At 37.5% G+C, this 17,475-nt stretch overlaps 1 protein-coding gene across 1 annotated transcript; it reads right to left on the bottom strand.

Annotated features, from left to right (window-relative positions):
- Positions 1-2,910: 2,910 nt before the first annotated feature.
- On the bottom strand, positions 2,911-16,105 carry Smp_101630 (dishevelled, putative; the record flags this gene model as incomplete). The annotated part of the gene is made up of 7 exons (XM_018799653.1): positions 2,911-3,201; positions 3,894-3,987; positions 4,251-4,431; positions 11,541-11,692; positions 13,265-13,386; positions 14,623-14,692; positions 15,927-16,105. 7 exons carry the CDS (start codon positions 16,103-16,105, stop codon positions 2,911-2,913), a joined length of 1,089 nt encoding a protein of 362 aa, XP_018646592.1.
- Positions 16,106-17,475: the final 1,370 nt, after the last annotated feature.

The raw sequence follows: 17,475 nt of genomic DNA, 5'->3' as shown, positions 1-17,475 counted from the left end.
CTCACGATCAACGGAGTCAAATGCCGCCTTAAGGTCAAGAAATACTACTATTGTAGGACGTCTGAATGTATGTCTATGTTCTAGGACCTGACGTAGAGTGAATATCTGGTCTATGCAACCACGTCCAGGTCGGAAACCAGCTTGGTTTTCTCTAGTCTGCTCTCCACGAGCTTTGGTTAGGCGTCCAAGTATTACTGAAGCTAATATTTTAGACACTAAATTAGTCAAACTGATTCCTCTGTGATTGTCACAGGAGGACTTTTGTCCTTTCTTATAGACTGGCACAATCAGTGATTGGGACCAGTCAGATGGAATTACGTCCAGTTCCCAGATTCTACCTAAGACCTCAGTCAATCTCGTTGCTAGTACTGGACCACCATCCTTAAAAATCTCAGGGGTAAAACTGTCAGGGCCTGCGGCTCTCCCTCGCTTTAGATTTTCTATAGCTTTTTCAACCTCTTAGAGAGTTGGAGGACTTACCTCAATTTGCCATTCAGGACGACTGGGGATCGTGGGTAACTGAAGTGTGGCTGAAGGCCAGTTGAACTGATCCCTAAAGTGTTCTGCCCATAGATCCAATCTCCTGGATTGAGAATAAATGATATGCCCATCTTTGTCTGAGATAGTTTCGCTAATAGTTGGGTTCCTAATGCCGGTTTCTTTAATAAGTCTGAATAGCTGTCTGCTGTTACCTATTGCCGCTGCCTTTTCCATCTCTCTTGCTTTCGCTACCCACCACTGTTCACGATCATTGCGTAGGCTTCTGATTAGCCTTCGCTTAAGCTGACTCCTTTCTTCGTTATGTTCAGAGCCAGGTGGGATGAGTTTTCGAGTATCTACCAGTGCGGTAGATGCTGCCGAGATCCATTGTTTCTCCCTGACCTTATGGCTTACCTTACTAGCGGATATCACTGCTGTTTCTATAGCTTTACGGATGTCATTCCACGCTGCTTCGGGGTGGCACAACTTACATGTCTGTCTAACTGTTTTTCCAGTTGTTCCTGAAATATATTCTTAGCTTGCTTATCATTAAGTAGAACCCTTAGAGGCTTCCCTGCAGTGTCTTTCCTACGTCCAGTAAGACGCAGACAGATACGTGCTCGCACTAGAGCATGATCTGAGTCTAAACATGTGCTCCAGAATGAGCGACAGTCTTCTATCGAGGCCCTCCATCGGTGGCTGAGAGCGATGTGATCTAATTGGGTTCAACGTTGGGACGAATTCGGGGGTCGCCATGTCAAAACATGTTTTTCCTTATGCTTAAAGTTAGTATTTGCAAGAAATAGGCGGTTATCTGAGCATAGCTGCAACAGACGGTCGCCACTATCTGTTCTTTTAGCCACGACACCATAAGATCCACCCAGGCGTCTTTCCCTTTCACTTAGTTTACCTACTTGAGCATTAAAGTCACCAGCCACTATCACTACATCAGAACGCCTAGCTTTTCGGAGAAGGTCAGAAAGTTTCCTGTAAAACTCATCTTTTATATCGTCTGAGCTGCAGTCAGTGGGAGAGTAGGCAGAGACGACGAAGAGGCAACGACGAGTTTTCCTATCTTTCCGAGTCCTTACTGATCCGTTTAGTCGGACAGCGCATAGACGACTGTCTACTGGGATCCAGTCTAAAAGAGCTAATTCTGCCCTAGGACTTAATGCTATACCTACGCCAGTGAGGCCACGGGAAGCAGCATCCGGGCTTCCAGATACACGAAGCGTGTATGGAGATGGTTCTTTATTTTGATTAGGTGAGGTCAAATGAATGACACTACTCGGATCTTGTATGCGCGTTTCGGAGACGCAGCACACATCGATGGTGTAAGATTCTAGAGTCCTAGCTAAGGAAGCCTGTTGTCCTCTTTGGCACAATGTTCTTCTTATTCAGTGGTTATCACCTCCAAATCTTCGTTATTATTATCTAGTTACTATTAACATCCTATTTTTCATTCTTCTTAGCATCTATCAGGTGTATTACTAACTCGCATGTCTGATCCGTAAACTATTTTCATCTTACTATATCTATTTAACCTTCAGAACATCAAGCAATCTCTTTGTGATACTTGAAATTTTCAAACATCTTATGATGTCATCTCTTTCTGATTTTCAATAAATTACTATATTTGACAAACAAGCATAAATATGATTGTATAGCTTCAGTAAATGAAAAGATCTTCGCTAAATTGTCTTTATTCCTTCATTAATGGCCCAAAAGGATATCTTCCGTTAGTTGGGTAACAGTAATGCACTAAACAACACTGGAAGGAACAGGTAGTGTATATGTCAACAGAGCATAACCCTAAAGAGAGTAATAAATACCATTGGCAGACTTGATGATTCGTGCAAGTAAAGCCTACGAAATCTCCGGATATATCACATAACGAAGACAGAATACATTACATATAACTCTGAGGATATAAAAGTTTCGTGTACAAAGAATATAATACGTTTGGTGTAAATATAGTACACGTGTTTGATAACTGGTAAGGCATGTTTGTAAAGTGAGAAATGAGAGTCATAATATAATTAACGTTTTGTAAAACATAATCCTATTATTTACTTAGGTAGTTATTATTTATTTGTGTGATTTAAAGTTTGTTTTCGTTAGTTCCCGATGACAACTATTTTAAAACATGTCCTTATGATAGATAGCATTCCAAGTAGAATACACCATAATTTCACACGTACTTCAACCCTTCATGAATCTTAAGATGATAAGAAACAAGTTTTTTTGATTTTATCTAAGAGAATTAGATAGTGAAATTGTAGAACAATATCCGATACCTGTCCCAAGGACAAATAACTTGGGAGTTTATATAATTAGATGACAATTTTGATTGCTGCTCAACAATAGCATAAACAGTTCAGTTATAAACACTGAATTTCATTATTTAAGAAAACAAGCAATAGTATGAACTTACCCAGGACGCTGAACTTGCTCTCGTAATGTGCGAACTGCATCGTCATTACTCATTTCTTCAAAACTAATCCCATTTGCTTCCAGAATCATATCCCCAGGTTCAATTCGTCCATCTTGAGCGACAGCACCACCTTTCATGATAGAACCTACATAAATCCCACCATCTCCAGATTTATTTGACTGACCAACTATACTGATACCCAGGAAATTGACGACATCCATGTTCAACGTAACTGCAACAATATTTAAAGACATGGTGGAATCTGTAATACTGCTGAATGAAGAGGCCTATAAAAAATTAAACACAATAAAAGTGTAAGTCTTCTGAATAACTTGTAGATATTGCCAAAATTAAATTACAGGAAACTGAGAAAAAAATGTTATTAGCTGTTACGACCACAAACTTAGATAACTAATTCAGAATAATTTATAGATAAGGAGACTTTTAGTATATTTTTTAATGTGGAATTGTAGTTGGATAACTTGTGCACTAACAAACAATAATAATAATAATATATTATTTCCAATCACTAGCAATGGCACGGGGCTACCGATAGATTATTTTGGTGATATAACAACATCTATACTGTATTACTTAGAGTCTACATTCCAAACTTCTCCATGTAATTCCGTTAGCAATGAGGGCTAATCATTGAGTGATATCCCTAACGATGTTAATTGTCAATTAAATCTACTTCAAATATAGTGAGTGACAGGTTAGTGGTTAAAGTATTCGATTTCTAACCATATGTGTTTAAGTTTGAACACCAACCCACTCCGATTTAGACAGCTGGGTATTGCAAAAAGCTCACTTACAAATGTCACTCAAAATTGAATGCAGTAAACCTGAACCTGAGAGAGTTACATTAACAGTGAATGAAATGTGGAAAAATCCAAATTTTAAGACGATTGCAGAGTAATGAGTATGAAATAAAATGTACGAAACGAACAAAAAAAATTATTGCACAGAATAAGCTTACCCGGCTGATTGGTGGTGGACGCCTACGTCTTTGTCTGCGACGTGCACGGCCATACCGACGAGAAGATAATGTTGTTCCAGTGACTGATGAAAATCTGGTTTACAAAATCAAATGAAAAGTTATTTATTAACCCTGAAGACAACACTATAAAGTTCTTTTGGAACATATATCATCAGTTTAGTCTATACTACTCAGATAAGCTTATCTAGATCTACTAACGATTTTGAAACTTCAATTAGTAACAAATACATCAACATAATCTAAACTTTACTATACAGAAGAAAAAAACCTTAACCGGATCTTTAGATGAAGTCATTTGCAACCAGAAAACACAAACCTACGCAGAAAGCAACTGACCTGCTAGATTCTTCTTCCGAGTCTAAGAAGCTAGTTGATTCTAAATCAGAACTCATCATTGAAGGAGCCTCGTAGGTATTCGAACTAGGTAAATGACGATAGTGGCGATGCCGTGAACCACTATGGGTTGTCTGTTGAGTAATATGACTACCACCACTCGTTGTATGGTGATGTCGACCACCTAGAATCAAACATAAATGTGAAATTCGCACGAAATCAGGAAAATGAAATAAAAGTAATATTTTTTGCGAAATCGCTGAGCAAACGGCGAACAATGGAAAAATCACGGAAGATTCACTTGATAAGCTATCACAGAACATAAATGAAGATAAATAAGCTTTTAAAGCAAAATTACGTAAATGGTGAGACCATGTAAGTAAAACAATTTTAACCAACAAATTTTAGTTAACATCTTAGGAACATATCGCGTGAACAGTCATATTAAATTTATGCCGCCAATGATCATTTCATGTATGCAAAGAAACAGAAAACTTAAAAAGTTGAAAAGTGACTTTGAATATATACCACTATTGCAAGAGAGTATATTCATAAATTCTTATTAAATTTTAGTAATAAGTTTTTTTCAATCATTCTGATTGTTTCTCATATAAATCAAATTCCAAAAATTAGGTAACTTTTTTAAATACTCAGTGGACAACACGCATTTGAAAAAAAAGTATTGAATAAGAAAAGTCTTCGTGAATTGAGTGGAAAATGTACATATGCCAACGTAAACCTAAACTACAAAACAAGACCTGCAATTCAAGAAATACAAATATTGATACACATATTTCTATTTGAAGGTCCAATCAACACTGAGATCAATCACCTTGAAAGTTTTGATTTCGTGAGAAAAACTCCCAACTGGCCCCATTATCAGGTATGTTTACAACACATAAATGTCTTACACTGTTTCTTAGTGAATTTTCTATGCAGAAAATGAAAAACGTCGATGAGCAGTTTAGTAGTGAAGTGATATTATTACAGGGCACAAAAGTATATTTTTCAGTATGTCTATCTATAGTTCAGACACAGAACAATATAACTTATGAGTATTTTTATTTCTGTAACAATCATTTACATCAGCCCAGCTTTTAGGAGGAAGACTGACTTTATACTAGTTATACCCTCAAAACAAAAGCCTAATAGTACAAAACATTCCATAAAGAGAAACAGTAGCCACTATAAACTAAACAGTAACAGAATTATGCCTGAATAAAGTTAACTTGTACCCAGATCTTTCCACCCTTAAATCCTATGCTAATTTAACAGCGATCACCCGTGTTTTAATCGTATGAAATCTATTGAGTGGAGTTTTGACCCCTGACAGTTCATGAACCAACAAATCGTAAAATTTGTTAAGAGCTGCTTTGAGTGCCAGAAAGCAGCAAAACTAGACAGTCAAACACTGCTAGTCATATGACCCCAACCTGAAGACCCATAGTCCATAGTTCTATTGGGTCCGTTGTCAGAATGGCCAGGAATTGTGCTATGCTGCCACAGTTCACCAACAAAACTGTTCGAGTATTGACAGAAAGTCTCCGTGGTAACAGATTGTCAGACACCATGGTATCAGATAAAAAGTTTCACTACATAGCACAATAATCCGGAAACTTTTACCACTGTCATTCAATAAACTACGTGAGTTCGCCATTAAAATCATCCACAACCACATTGACAAGCTGAATATTTTTCTGATACTTTAAAGCGAGAACTTCTAAGGTCAAATGTGTGAAGGAAGGAGTAAAAGTCTATAAAATTTCTTATTTGCATACCAGAGTTGCGAATAATTAGCTTATTCCACAAAAGTACCAACGTAAGATGGATTAAAATTCCTAATAAATAAACCTAAATATTGCTCCTGTTGAGTGACAAATTCATTAAGGGATAAACCAAACCATTTAAACTAGAGTACAGTTACTCCAGATCAACCTAACAACTTAAAACAAATAAGCAGTAATCCAATTTGCTTCATTTTTAACAACACAAGATACATGTTATTGAAGACGATTGAGAGAGGAAACATTTAAGAGAGATTTTGCTTTTTCAGGATACTTGTTGAGCACATACATCAGTAAAATACATCATACTGAATAAAAGAAAAGAAAATGATGAATAGCCAACAATCAATACAGTGAAGTGATTCAGATAAAAATCCATCTAATAAAAAAGCTAAAAATTTTACAGTGGTCAACCTAAGAAGTGAGGAAGATTATGATTATTCTAAATGGGCATCTCAACAAAATAATCGGTTCTACAACGTTAAATTATCAACCTATGAGTGCATAAAGCAGAATCATTTAACAAAGACTTATAGTAATGAGAATGGACAAGAAAATCACTATTTTTACTACTGATACAATTTCATAAAAGACAAATAAGGTAAATATGGGAAACTTACTAGATTTATAATTGTGAAAATTCCGTAGAGGAGCAATGCGATCTATTATATTAATAGGACAAAGATAGATGACAGAAAATGTGTATTCTGATTTTAATAATAAAAGTACTTATCAATCCTGTGATATAGGAAAGTGTGAGCAGAATAAACAAGTAGCCTCAGTCATTTAGACCATTACTGACTAAAAGTAAGACAGTTCTGGGTAGATGCATGATGATAGTTTGATTCTCCGATAATGAGATGAATACCATCGAAAACTGAATGTCCCAAAAATAATTTAGTGAATACCAAACAATGCTACCTGTCACTAAGTGTTTTTGTTTGTCCTTACTGAGGCGATCACGGAATTGATCAGTTTTTGTTACTAGTAACGGTACCTGCAAGTGCTTTTTGTTTAATCCAATTTTCTGCAAGGCGCGTCGACAACTTCACTTATCTTGGAAGTCTGATCAGCCCTAATGGGTTGGTGCCTGACGAGATCTCCGGACGGATTCAAAAAGCTCGTTTGGCTTTTGCCAACTTACGTCACCTATGGCGAAGACGAGATATCCGTCTATCAATTAAGGGACGAGTATACTGCGCAGCAGTTCGTTCTGTTCTACTTTACGGCTGTGAAACATGGCCATTAAGAGTAGAAGATACTCGTAAATTACTAGTATTTGATCACAGATGCCTTAGAAATGTTGCTCGCATCTGCTGGGATCACCGGGTAAGTAACAGTGAGGTTAGACACAGGGTATTAGGGAATGATGGTAAATCAGTTGATGAGGTTGTGAATCTTCATCGACTGAGATGGTTGGGCCAAGAGTTACGTATGCCTGAGCACCGATTACCACGGAGCGCATTGCTGATTAGTGTTGGAGACAGATAGAAGAAAGTTGGGGGCGACCAAACCAAAACGCGGTATCAGTCATTGAAGTCACTAAATTCTAGTCTGAACCATGTTGATAGATGCAGACTATTTGGTTGGGGTCTACGCGGCTATCTTAATCAATGGTTGGATACTCTGGGTGACATGGCTCAGAATCGATCACAACGGCGTAGGTGTATGCACCCTTTGTCTACGCTTAAACCACCATGAGATTAGAATTATTTTATACCTTTGTTTCTACAAACTAATTTTCCCCCTGTATTATATCCTTATATGAAATCGTTTTTTACTACCATTGAAGTAACTGCTTCTATGAATTTGGAGTTCATCTTGTTGTGCTAATGAAGTGTGGCAACTTGGACCGATGCATATATGTCCTTGGTCCGACTCTGTAGCTGACTGACTGGAAAGTTGGAAGTCACGCCTTTGTTACTACACATACTGAGTCGAACGATACTAACTTATTATGCTGGAATATCAAGTTTTTTTTCGAAGCTTCATCTTATTCCTGCATTAGCGGAAAACTGTGGAAGTATTATGTCGCATATGTACGGTCTATTCGAGTTCATTTTTATGCTCGTTCGTATTAAACTCTTCAATTGTTCGTAAATAGAAGTTGCCGTAAGCCAATCGCAAACCCCAATAGAAATAGTTGTTTTATCTAGATTTAACAGTCTTCTTTCATCTATCTATCAAGCTCTGCCTGTATCTCTTTCCAGGATTACTGCCGGTACCAATCCCGGGAAAAAGAGGAGAATCGGATATTGGGTCAGCAACCCCATCCTGTAGAAAACAACCTTGCTAAAAAATCGCTAGCCAGAAAAAAAACAATTTCGACCACTAATACTCTGCCCTGAGAGTTGAGAGATCCACATTTAGAAGAAAAATGACGCCTCATGATGGAAGCCGAAATTCTTCAGAAGTCACAAAACCAATGTCCATTATAACAACCAGAGCAACAATTGTTACAGGTACATTGGATGTCCGGACAATGTATATGACTGGGTGGACCAGTCGAATAGCTGCAAAAATGAGGAGATACAACTAGTCAGCACTCGGAATAAGTGAAACCCATTGGACCCACACTGGACGGAAAATATTAGATTCGGGAGAGATCGTGTTGTACTCCGACCACGAAGAAGAAAATGATCCACACACCCAGAGAGTTGCTTTCATTCTGTCCAAAAAAGCATGTTAGGCACTTGTAGAGGATGGGAATCTCATGGACACAGGTTCATCAAAGCATCCTTCAAAACGGAGGAAATCGCAATGACTGTTATCCAATGTTATGCACTCACTAATGATAACAATGAAGACAATAAAGATCAGTTTTACGAGAGACTGTAATCGATCATAGCGAAGTGCCCAGGAAAGAAACTGAGTATCCTGATGGGAGACCTAAACGGCAAGGTCGGAATGGAAAACATCTGGTATGAAGATATCATGGGACAACATGAACTGGAAAAAAGGATACCTCATCAAGATACCGAGGAAATATCCTAGTACTACAGACAGACCACACTACTACTAATACCAGGAAACGTTTTCCAGTGTTGTTGAACAGAATGAAAGGTTCAGTAGACGTCCAATATCGAGATCAACAGACCGGATTTCGTAAGCATCGGTCGTATAAGACTCAAATAACAATATTGTTGAACAATCGAATAAATGGAACTCGTCACTATACATCAACTTCCTTAACTATGGGAAAGCGTTTGACAATGTGGTGAGGAGAACCTTACAGAATCTTCTCCGACACTATGGTGTACCTGAGGAGATCGTCAGCATCATACGGAATTCAGATGACAGACGAAACTCCAAAGTCGTGTATGGAGGACAGTTGACTAACATATTCCAAGTGAGGACCAGTGTCACACAAGGCTGTCTATTCTTCCCCTTTCTTTTTCTTCTGGTGGTTGACTGGATTATGAACACTTTCACATCTCAAAAGAAATACGGAATACAATGGACAACTTGCATGCAACTAGACGATTTAAACTTCAAAGATGACCTAGTCCTGTCCCATACACACGAACAAATGAAAGTCAAGATAAATAGTGTAACGGAAGCCTCTGCGTCAGTAGGCCTCAACATACACAAGGGAAAAAGCAACATCTTCAAATACAACACGAAGAATGCCAACCCAATCACACTTGATGGAGAAATTCTGGAACAGGTGAAAACTTTCACGCACCCATCTGGGCAGCATCATCGATGGACAAGGAGGATCTGATGCAGACGTAATGGCAAGTATTGGCAAAGCAAGGACTGCATTCATACAGCTGAATAACATATAGAACTCAAAACAACTATCAACCAACATCGAAGTCACAATCTTCAATACGAACGTCAAGACAGTCCTACTGTATGGAGCTGAATCTTCGAGAACTACCACAACCATCATCAAAAAAGTACAAGTATTTACAAACAATTGTCAACGCAAGATACTCAATGTCCGTTTGTCAGATACCATCAGGAACAACCTATTTTAAGAGAGAACAAACCAACTTCCATCTGAAGGGGAAATTGGGGAAAAGCGTTGGAAGTGGATAGGATATACATTGCGGAAGTCATCAAACCGCATCACAAAGCAAGCACTAACTATCAATCCTGAAGGGAAACAGAAAAGAGGAACGCCAAAGCATATACTGCGTTGAGAATTGGAAGTAGACATGGAAAGGATAAATAGCAACTGGGAAGGATTGTCCAGGATAGAGTTCGGTAAGGAGTGCTGGTGGGCGGCATATGCTCCCCCACGAAGGGTAACAAGCTCAAGTATCATAAAGATATACTCTTTAATAAGACACTATAATGTTAGCAGAAGAATAAGCTCCCACGCGATAATACGTGATCAATATTTAATTATTATACGCTCTATGACTTAACACTTCATAAAACATAATACGTAGTTAATCGTTCAGGAATAATTAATCAGTTGGACAATATATCCAGGCAACAAAATAACGAGATGTAAATAATCCTTAGAATCCTTGTAATAATAGAGCTAGTGACTTAAGTGTTATATGTTCATTATTAGTGACAGGATAGAATCCTGACTATTGTATCTTCAAGTCGGACACATCTGGATTACGCTGATTGGTCCATTACCAAAATAATCAGTATCAGAGAACGAATCGAGAAGATACCAGAAGACTTTCATGATCTCATATAAACTCAAATGTTTTTAATGCTATCTTTTGTTGCCTGGGTTAATTAGAATTTAGATTATTCCCGCCCAATTCTAGTTCTGATTTAGGAAGAGTTGTGTTCAATAGAAATAATCACTAGTTGTAGTGTAGTGAACAAAACACCGGTTGGGGACAATCGAATGTATTTAAGCAAAGATTACAGACTATCTCAATAAATTCTGATTACCAAACAATGAACAGTTAATTTGCAAATTAACAACCAATTGTTTCAATCTTCACTGTTTCTTCTCTAATTCCATTGCTCATGCATTTTTCCAGACGTTTGCGTTTCATTTCAGTTCTTTCCTCATCGGTCTTCTGCCAAAATACATTCTATGTCTGACCCACACCATATACTACTTATATGGATATAAGTAGACCACACCACAGTAGCATTTACAAACCGAAACGAGTAGTTCAACTGGGTCAAGGGTTAGGGAGTTACCCATTGAAGACAATAGACGGTTTCGTAATATAGTGGGTTGGCTGAAGCTAGGCATTAACACCGTTGTATGCCAGCTCAATGGTCTAGATGTTGAGCGATCGCGCGCGAGACCGAAGGTCCTGGGTTTGAGTCCCACTTACGGGACCGTGAATGCACACTGCTGAGAAGTCCCACACTAGGACGAAGCAGCCGTACAGTGCTTCCGGGTTTTCAAGGGAGGTCTAACATTTATCGGTTCATAATCTCAATTAAAATTCAACAATCTTCACAGTACTGTACTGTGTATAAAACTTTAATCATCTACAAAAGGTTTGCCCTGTTAAAAGTTTATCCACCATTAGAAAATGACGTAACAAGTAGATATTGACTGACAATAAAAACTGACCTTGGTTAGCACTATGTACAGATTCCGTTTCTGTATCGTAATTTTGTCCAATATTTCCTCCATGTCCAAGGTTTGCAGAAGTAGAATCAGCTGGAGCAGCGGTCGTATGTGACTGAAGTGTACAAGAGTTGACTTTGCATTCGTTGTTGCTTCTAAAAAAGTTTTAAAGTACATTTTATAGAAAATTATTTATTAATTTATATTTAGATTATTATAAATAACGAAAAACTAGCAGATAATTCGAAAATCATAATCGAAATGTGTAAATTTAAGCCGAAAGTATTGAAGTATAAACACAAGAAACATAATTTACCATCCTAGCGACAAGTATTGCCGAAGCATTAGGATTTATGACAGAAGTAACACTTTAGCTCATGAATTAAGCATGTAAATAGACAATTTCGGCACTAGTTTTTAATTTTTGGGTATAAGTATATGAAGATACTGTGATAGGTGTACCTACCCATGGTAACACAAAATGAGAACAATAGAGCTCATCATTTGCAGATCACTTCATTCATACTACTAAAAAACGATTGACCATAAATCCAGTGAAAATCTACATATCTTTTTTGGATATCTCGGAGTTTCTATTCATTACACATTAGTCGTGAGGAATACGAATTTACGTGTTTGTTAATTTATGCTTGACAAATATTTGATGTCTCAAGGATTCATAAGATACTTATGACTTAAGTAGGTTTCCATATCAACGCTCTTAAAACAGAATAAAGTTGGCGGTCGAATTTCAGTCAATCAGTCAGTCACAACGTAGAACTTCTTACGTACGTACATCAGTTCGAGTTGACATACCACATTAGCACAGAGGTACAGTTGTCGATTCAAATCCCATAGTGGTAGAAGTAGTAAGAGTATAAGCAGTAATCCCAAAGATTAGGGTTCGAAGATGTTATTCAGGGATTATAATCCAGTGAAATAAATTGGGAAAGAGAAAAAATAGACATGAAGAATTCAGAAGATTGGGATTTAGGAGAACACAAAGAGTGGATGCACCTTCGCCATTGTGAACGATTTTGAGCCATGTCATTCAAGGTCTCTAACCATCGGTTGCTATCATCTCGCGGATCCCAACCAGGTAGTCTACACCTACCAGTATGGCTCAGTCCACTTGTCAGTGACTTCATGGATTTGTGCCACGTTTTGGTCTGGCCACCCCTAGCTTTCTTCCAACCTACTCCTACACCATAAAACATTGCACGTCGAGGCAGTCGGTGGTTGGGCATACGTAACACGTGTCCCAGACATCTCAACTGATGAAGTTTCACTACTTCATCAATCGATTTGCAATCCTTACCTAGTACCCGTTTCCTAACAGCTGCACTACTTACCCGGTGGTCCCAGGATATTCAAGCAATGCTTCGAAGACACCTATGATCGAATACTAGTAGCCTACGAATATCCTCTACTCTTATCGGCCATGTTTCACTGCCATAAAGTAGGACGGAGACGGTCGAATTTAACATGTTACAAAACCGAAATCAAGTTAAAAGTGCAAGTAAACATGTAGGCTGACAATTTCAAGTTTATTATTCATAGGCAAAATATTCGGCTATGTCTAACAGTGCAAAACCAAATACTTTTTGAGTCACAACTTAGTTGCAGATAGGAATGAGTCGTTAAACTATTCAAAACTTATGACCTAATTAAAATTATATATATATATATATATATATATATATATATATATATATTAGCAAACTTACCGCGTATTAGACTCCAAATCAAGGTTAGGATCATATTTACTACTATTTACACTAGTGTTTGGTTCAACGGAGGGGCTGAGAACACCTGGATCAGACGCTATACTTTCATCTGTAGTCACCAACTAAAATGGAGAGCAGAAAAACAAAGTCAAATTGTAACTTAGTGTACAAGACATGCTTATAACGCTGGTTATAACACCTTTAAAAGCAGCACAGTGAATTCTATATATACTGATACCATTATCATCAGAAATCCTCTGATACTTATAAAAAGCAGCATTACAAAATTTGATTGCACCAAAAAATCAACGAGTACTTCTCATAACAGTCAACCAACAACTAATATCAAATGGAACCAAGGGTTGCAGCACAAATGTAACATTTACGATAGGTATGCTAACAATCTTGAGTGCTGTTAGAGGTTGGAAAAGAGTTAGGGGCGGCCAAACCAAAACATGGCTTGAAGTCACCAACTTCTAGTCTGAGCCATGTTGGTAGATGCAGACTAGCTGGTTGGGGTCCGCGTGACTATCGTAACCAATGGTTGGAGACTCTAGGCGACATGGCTCAGAATCGATCATAATGGCGTAGGTGTATACACTCTTTATCTTCCCTTAAACCTTAAGATTAAAATTGCTTCATAACTTTCTTCCTTCCTATACTATATCCTTATATACAACCTATCTTTTATATACTACCACCACTAAATTAACTATTTCTATGAATCCGGTGTTCATCTTGCTGTGCTAACGAGATATGGCAACTTGGACCGATGCATATATGTGCCTGGCCCTACGTTGTAGCTGACTGACTGACTGATGCTAACAATCTTACCAATATACCTAGGAATGGAGTTCTGGAGATGTGAAAAATAAGGTATCTAGCACAATAGATACATAAGTTTTCACTCATGTAGTGTCAGAATACTTTTTGCCAAACAAAAGCAAGTACAGACAGTCTAAATATCTTACTAATTGTATCAAGTGTATAAGCTTATAGCCCACGTCTTCACTATGTTCATACACTACAAAATTTTGACAGAGCGAAGAATGACTTGATGGAGTGTATCAAACCACATGAAATGGTAACTGAGGTAAATTCGGAGGTTGAATATGCTACGAAAAGTCAAGTTATAAGAGTTGGTTTGAGATTTCCCACATACCAGGCTTGGATAAACCCTTTTAATAACCACTTTCTTCCTTATTCCTAACCAACAGTGAGGTATGATAAGGTTGCCCAGTCTGAATACTTCCCTTTGTCATGAAAGAAATATATCAACACCGAGGAAATAACTATATACAGTGTCTCCAAAAACATCAATGAAATAAAAAATTAACAAATATGATGTGTATACATACCCAAGAAACAACACGGCCATTAAAACAAGGGAGTGGAGCGTTATCTTCGAATATTTCCTCCTTAACAACCCTAGGAATTACAAGAAAATTAGGGATTAAAAGAAATCAAAGAAAGCAGCAAGGAAGCGTGACTGACTGCATTAGAAAAAACATAGCTTGGACGTGAACCTACTCGTTACGTTTCACATAAGCAGTGAGAGAAAATCAATAGGGAGATGTTAGTGACGAAAATCAAAAAAGGAATATGGTACGAAATGAACGAGTGAAACAAAAGAACAAAATATTTCTAGGAATCACATGGCTCGGAATATGTGTTTACCTCTACCAATCGGAACGCATTATTGTAATATGCTACTCAAAGGCGAAGAAATATCTTACTGAAAGCATTTTTACGGGTACGTGGTTGTACTAGACATTCTGAAGAGCTGCAACCGGTCACATCAGGTGTTATTTCCAACATATTTGTTTTCCTTCGTGACAGACTTTCCCGGGAGCTAATACTTTTTCGCATATACATTTCAAGGAATGAACACTCATTTAGATTGCTTTGTTGACATCGGGAATACATAACAGCCTCATAGACTGACGATGCTGGATATACTGAGTGGAAATGTGTTGTCTGTTACACTAATTCTCAATATACTGACAGGCATTTCAGACCGGTGGCTGAGATTTAATTTGAATACAAATGACCGCTTCCTGATGTTGTACAGCAAATAATTCCTAAAATAAACAGGTACCCTAAGTAAGCGACCATATGCTTGGATATTAAAGATTGGCACAACGCTGAAAGTTTACTCATATTAAATAGCAACCAGGGAAAACAGTAATCTATCCTTTAACGTTAGACATGACAAATCCACGTCTAAGACAAAAATCCAGAGGGAATTACTTAACCTATCCAAATATCGTTTCACAATATCTACAGAATGAGTGGAAGGGCTGGTTCTTTTGGACTTATTTTACGTAACAATAAAATAACAGCATCTCATATAGATTAACGAGTGGTTAAGTAAACTATTGACGTCATACTGACTGCTGCCCATGGACAGGCAGGTATTAAAAAGGCCCTCAGTATGCAGCATATATATGAGTAATGAAAAGTATTTTCCTTCCGCTAATTATCCTATAAATAGACGTAATAAATTGGTAGCAAAAAGTTCATACGCATTTGCAACGAAGTTTTTTCGCGATATCAATTAATTAACAAAAATATTGCATAAGTACCAAGTCGTAAATCCCCAGTGGCGATCAAGATACAACAATAATGAAAATACATCGAATATGTTCAAGGAATTACTAACCCGAAGTCATCGTCCAATGATTTAAAGAAAAATTTCGAATGCGGTCTATTTAGAGCATTCTTGAAATCTCCAAGAGTGACTTTTTCTGGAGCAATGTTGAGCTTAACAAGGTAAGGAGTTTCTTCTTCATCGATGTAATATATAAACTTAGTCTCCCCAACAGAACTACTGTTGGCCATCGGGAACGAAACCCGAAGAAGGCCGCCTCAAAAGCACTTTGAGTGAGGTGGTCCAATTTTCAATCCCTTGGAAGATTTAGTTGATAGTAAAATGTAAATATTTCATCAACTTGTTTCCAAAAACTATGGTTCCCTGGGCGCTAGCGGCAGTGACCTGCTCTTTTCAGATACAAAGCTTATACGTTGAAAGCACGCAATATACGTATATATGAAACAAGTGTTCGGGTTTTGACAACGCCTTTACACGTAACACCTTTATAATCAAAGTATGCCAACCCAGTCATATAAGAAGTCACAGTTGAATATGTTCGAAGACACATATGGAAGGCTATCTGGTTCAAACTAGCTGTTAGTTGCACGGGATGCGTAGCACAGTGTCCACTCGTGATCTGGTGAGGATGCATGACCGAGAGCCTTCAGCTAGATGTGTCCAGAAAATTTATGAGGTTAGGATCAAATTTCGATGATTTACAGAACTATTTGTTTTGGGGGTTTGTTTACCGTCATATCCTGTTAACCATTCGTTTTCAGTGTTAATTAAGTGTTCTATTAGGTCCGGAATCACTTACAACAATATAAGGCAGGGTATATATGCAAACGAAAAAATCTTCCATACATACTTAATGAATGCTGTGACCTGTGATTAGTATCTAATATGACGAAAGTGGTTTTTAGAAGGAAATTTTAAAGGCCTGTCTGAACCGATCTGAAATAACTAAATGTTTGTCATTAAAATCGACGAGGCATAAGGTTTGTAAAATGATTTCTTTCTGGCTGAGAAGAAAACTATAGAATATTGCAGTCAGTTCTCAGTTCTTGGTTCTAAATTCATTCAATACAATTGACTCGTTTATGGTAAGTTTCACCTTATTTTGTTACAAATCGGTATTAAAAATTTAACAGAATGCCTAAAAAGCCATCAATCGGTGTTCCATTTCGAAATTAAAGTGACAAAAACAGGTCTTACCACTGACAACTGATTAAAGTGCTGTCATTTTCGATAGTTATCCTCTTTTTCACCGATGTTTTCTGATATACACCGACACTTTTAAATGGATTTAGTGCGTTAAAGTAGGTTCGTTGTAGATGGCAAAGTTTTGTGTGGATTAGTTTTTGTTTAAAATAAGGGAGATTCTGAATAAAAAAGTATGGTTAATAAGTCCTGCACAAACTATCTTTTTCTCAGACTACGGTTCAACAGTTATTTCCATAGGTTATAATATTGAATTTTGGCTGTAATCCGAATGTTAATGCTTTTGGGAACTGTAATTGCAATCTGTAAACAAATTGCTTTGCTCACATCAATCATTCTTCTCAGTAATATCAACTGCTAAGGTGTTAGTGGGATATAGATTGGATTAAGCATGTTT

The sequence above is a fragment of the Schistosoma mansoni genome (assembly GCF_000237925.1).
Source record: "Schistosoma mansoni, WGS project CABG00000000 data, supercontig 0144, strain Puerto Rico, whole genome shotgun sequence".
Classification (NCBI taxonomy): Eukaryota; Metazoa; Platyhelminthes; class Trematoda; order Strigeidida; family Schistosomatidae; genus Schistosoma; species Schistosoma mansoni.
Note: the sequence above shows the minus strand (reverse complement) of the source record. Positions and strands in the feature narration are given on the sequence as shown.